The 3,871-nt window shown below is 43.1% G+C and overlaps 1 protein-coding gene across 2 annotated transcripts in view; it reads left to right on the forward strand.

Moving 5' to 3' along the window:
- PID1 (phosphotyrosine interaction domain containing 1) overlaps window positions 1-3,469 on the forward strand; it is a 228,233-nt gene extending 224,764 nt beyond the window's left edge. For both annotated transcript variants that reach the window (XM_012802267.1, XM_023510409.1), the window contains exon 3: window positions 1,282-3,469. In XM_012802267.1, the coding sequence (XP_012657721.1) occupies window positions 1,282-1,758 (477 nt within the window). In that variant the 3' untranslated portion in view covers window positions 1,759-3,469. The remainder of the gene's footprint in view (window positions 1-1,281) is intronic.
- The last annotated feature ends 402 nt before the right edge of the window (window positions 3,470-3,871 follow it).

Below are 3,871 nucleotides of genomic sequence, written 5' to 3' on the forward strand. Positions count from 1 at the left end.
ACTATTTAATTAACCCTTGTTTGAGAGATACCCAAAGCACAAAAAGTTGCAGTCGCCCCTAACGTGTTTCCTACGCTTTGCCCGTGTGGCCTTTCTAGTCCCACTGAACGTGCACATTGATCTGGAATCACTGTGGCCAAGTGTCCTCTTCAGTTCTCCTGCTTCCATGAACCTTTTCCTAGTCTTTCTCTTCTGATAATCTTAGTACGGCAGGAACCTCTGTAAGTTGACCACCAAACTGGTCAGCTTGTGGAAGTGGCCAACGTAAGGACCTGGGCACATACATGTGGTGCATGTTTACTCTGTGAAAATTCAGTCAACTTGAGGTGGTCGGCTATGGAGGTTCTCCCATATTTATATACATGCCACTTGTTTTACAAACTATTTTATGTTACTTCTTAGAGGATTTCTTATGTTTTATGCATTTCCATAATCCTTATTTCCCATTAGTAGAATTTCTATTCATTCCGATGGATTAAAAAAAAAAGAATGAAAATCTCTTCTAGTTATATCAGAAACAAGTTTTTAAAAAGACAATATTTAAATCATTTGGAAATCTTTTTTATTTTCCATTCAGTACTTCCTATCTGGCTGTGTGATAAGCCAACATTCTAGTCTTAACCCATCTGTACATCTTTCATTTCTTATCGCATAGCCAGATGCTCATCAGTTAAAAAACGGTTCAGGTTGAAAAATAACTGGGCACTGCTATATATTTTTTTTAAAAAATTAAAGAAGGAAACCAATCATGCTTTAGGCCATAATTTAAATAGAACAGTTTTTGCGTCCTTGGCATTAGAAGCAAGCAGCCTAAGTGAAATCAAACATTGTAAGATTTGGGACGAGAACCAGGCGAGGAGATAAGTTTAATAAAGACTTTGTTTTTCAGAGGCAGCGTCCTTTTGATTCCTTCCTATTATTAAATTCTGGTGTGTTTGGCTGAAAATAAACTTCAAGTGACTTTATGAGTTTAAAGAAGTGCCAAGTTATGTAAAAAGATCATGATCAGTCATTTGAATGGGAGTTTAACAGAGGAGTAGGGAGAGAGAGAGTAGTTCTCTAGAAATGAGACTTTTTAAAAACCCAAGTTTCCTTAAAGAATGTCAATACATTTGCTAAGTAGGCCACTTGTTAGGGGAAGAAGGTAGAAATTCTGATCGTAGTTATTCTTTCAGGGAACAAGAAAAGAGGCCTCTTGCCCATCCCAGTGCGGCACTGTGACTATTTGAGAACGCACTGCTGACCGCGTCCTTTTTTTCTCCCCCTGTCTTGCACCTGCAGGTTACCTACCTGGGGAAAGTCTCCACCACAGGCATGCAGTTTTTGTCGGGCTGCACCGAAAAGCCAGTCATTGAGCTCTGGAAGAAGCACACGCTAGCCCGAGAAGACGTCTTTCCGGCCAACGCCCTCCTGGAGATCCGACCCTTCCAGGTGTGGCTGCATCACCTTGACCACAAAGGGGAGGCCACGGTGCACATGGATACCTTCCAGGTGGCCCGCATCGCCTACTGCACCGCCGACCACAACGTGAGCCCCAACATCTTCGCCTGGGTATACAGGGAGATCAACGACGACCTGTCCTACCAGATGGACTGCCACGCCGTGGAGTGCGAGAGCAAGCTGGAGGCCAAGAAGCTGGCCCACGCCATGATGGAGGCCTTCAGGAAGACTTTCCACAGTATGAAGAGCGACGGGCGGATCCACAGGAACAGCTCGTCGGAGGAGGTCTCCCAGGAATTGGAATCTGACGACGGCTGAAGGAACCCAACGCGCGTCAGTGACGGCGGCATCGGTCAAGGAATTGAAGATGACAGATGAGTAAGCAACCATTCAAATTTGGGATGAAAAGACTGCCAAACTATTGGCTGACCAAGCTTTTTAAATTCAGAAGATGAATTCTAAATCTAAAGAAATGTATCATTAAAGTAATTACGTTCCATTGAAATCTGCTGCTGCTGTGACTGTGAGGAGGGTGGGAGTGTGGAGGGGAGGAAGGTTCTAGACTCTCTTCTTAGGGTTTCTTCTCACTTTCTGATGCCTCTCTGGGAGAGCTCTGTGCCAGTTTTAACTCCTCTCAGGCAAACGCTCTGTGGCTGGTGTTGGATGGACCGCTCCAATCTGCCTTATGAAATCCAACGAGAATGGTAGAGGGACCTGTCAGCTCTCTGGGGCGGGGGGCAGAGGGGGGACAGATGCTGTCCTGTGTCCTGCCCTCAGGCTTGAAGGACACGTGGGGTGGGGATGACCCAGAGAGCTCCCCTTCCCTTGGCACGTTTCAGATTCTCTCCTCCATATGCAAATCAGCACAGCCTTCATTGAGCTTTACAACTAACAACCTGGTAGTTGGCAGTTAATTCACAGTTAAAGATAATGCTTTTATTTACATAAATATATCAAGTAGTATCCTCTTATTGTATTGACTTCATCTATTTTCTTAGAATACTTGCAGCTACTAATAACCTCTTCCCTCCTCCGGCCCCAGCCACCCTCTTTGCTCCTTCTGACATCCCTAGTGGGTTAGCACCTCAACATACACTGCAGGACACCAAAAGGGAAGAAAATAACCAAGCAAATGAAACAGTCAAAAAACCAACCAACCAGGAGCTTAAAACAACCACCACCACAACAGAAGCTCTGGAAATGAGGGAGGAATAATCAGCAAGTGAAGAAACTTCACACACGCTGTCCTATTTCTTGTCAACTCTGACTTAAAGAACGGTAACTTATTTAATTGATGGTCCTGTCTGACGCATCCTTCATGGCAAGATTCAAAACTGATTTGACATCACCAAGGCATCCTTCAACATTGCACTTAAAGAGGGAATGAGTTAGATAAACTTGGCTTGTGTAGAGAACCCATGTCCACCTTAACCTAAAGGGAAATCTTATCTTGTTATCTTAAAATTGGTGATATCCTAGCATCAGAGTTGCCTGGTTTTTCTTTTTTTCTTGTTGTTGTTGTTATTTTTAATGAGAAGTTCTCACTAAGAAATCCTGAGATTTCCCAGTTTCCTGGACCTTTAAATATTATAAAAGCAATGAGTCAAAATGGAATGAAATTGAAAATGTTCAAATACATACACTGAAGACCACGAGCACATGACACCTTTTCCAGGTGATTCTGCTCCTTTAAGGAAGTCTGTTTTTAATCCTGGTAGTATTAGGGTCACTGGGGCACCTCGGAAGCCTTAAATGAGAGCTGATCCCATCTGGAACGCGACAGTGTCAGCATTTTGGTCCGCGTATCTGTGTGTCAGTGTATGCGTTTGTGTGTGTGTACGTGTGCCTCCCACATGTGGTGGGTCCAGTTTTCAGGCATGTAGAAGCAGCATGAGGTCAAACTGAGGAAGACTCACCTCTTGAAGATATGCTTGTCGCTTTACCACATATGTAAACTGTTCTTTAGCATAAATGCATTCATTCTTTAATAAAAATATGTTTGCATTAATAAAGCAGAGGAGTTTCATAATTAATGTCTCTTCATTGTGTAGCAGTGAAAACCTGAAGAACAAAACAGATCAAGCCATTGGACAGTTTGATCTAAAAATATTCTTAAAGTTGGCCATTCCTTGATTGCAGTTCAAAATCTTGTTGTATTTGTAAATGCTCAGTTGGTTTTTAATTTCTGTGTGCCCCTTAGCTGAGATAGTGGCACGTTAGCAGGTGAAATAGTTATTTGGTGGACTAGACTTACTTCAGTGTAGAGTCTTTACGAAAATCCCATGCACATCTCAAGAGACCCTGTGCTGAAATCCTAAAAGGTAAACATGGTGATTTTTCTTCTGACAGAACTGGATAAAAATTGTCTCCTCCAGGCTATGATATCTCAGAACAACCCCATGGATCAAGCAAGGTGGGCAGCCGTGGAGTC

The sequence above is a fragment of the Otolemur garnettii genome, unplaced genomic scaffold (genome assembly GCF_000181295.1).
Source record: "Otolemur garnettii isolate 467f Iridium unplaced genomic scaffold, OtoGar3 scaffold00013, whole genome shotgun sequence".
NCBI lineage: Eukaryota > Metazoa > Chordata > Mammalia > Primates > Galagidae > Otolemur > Otolemur garnettii.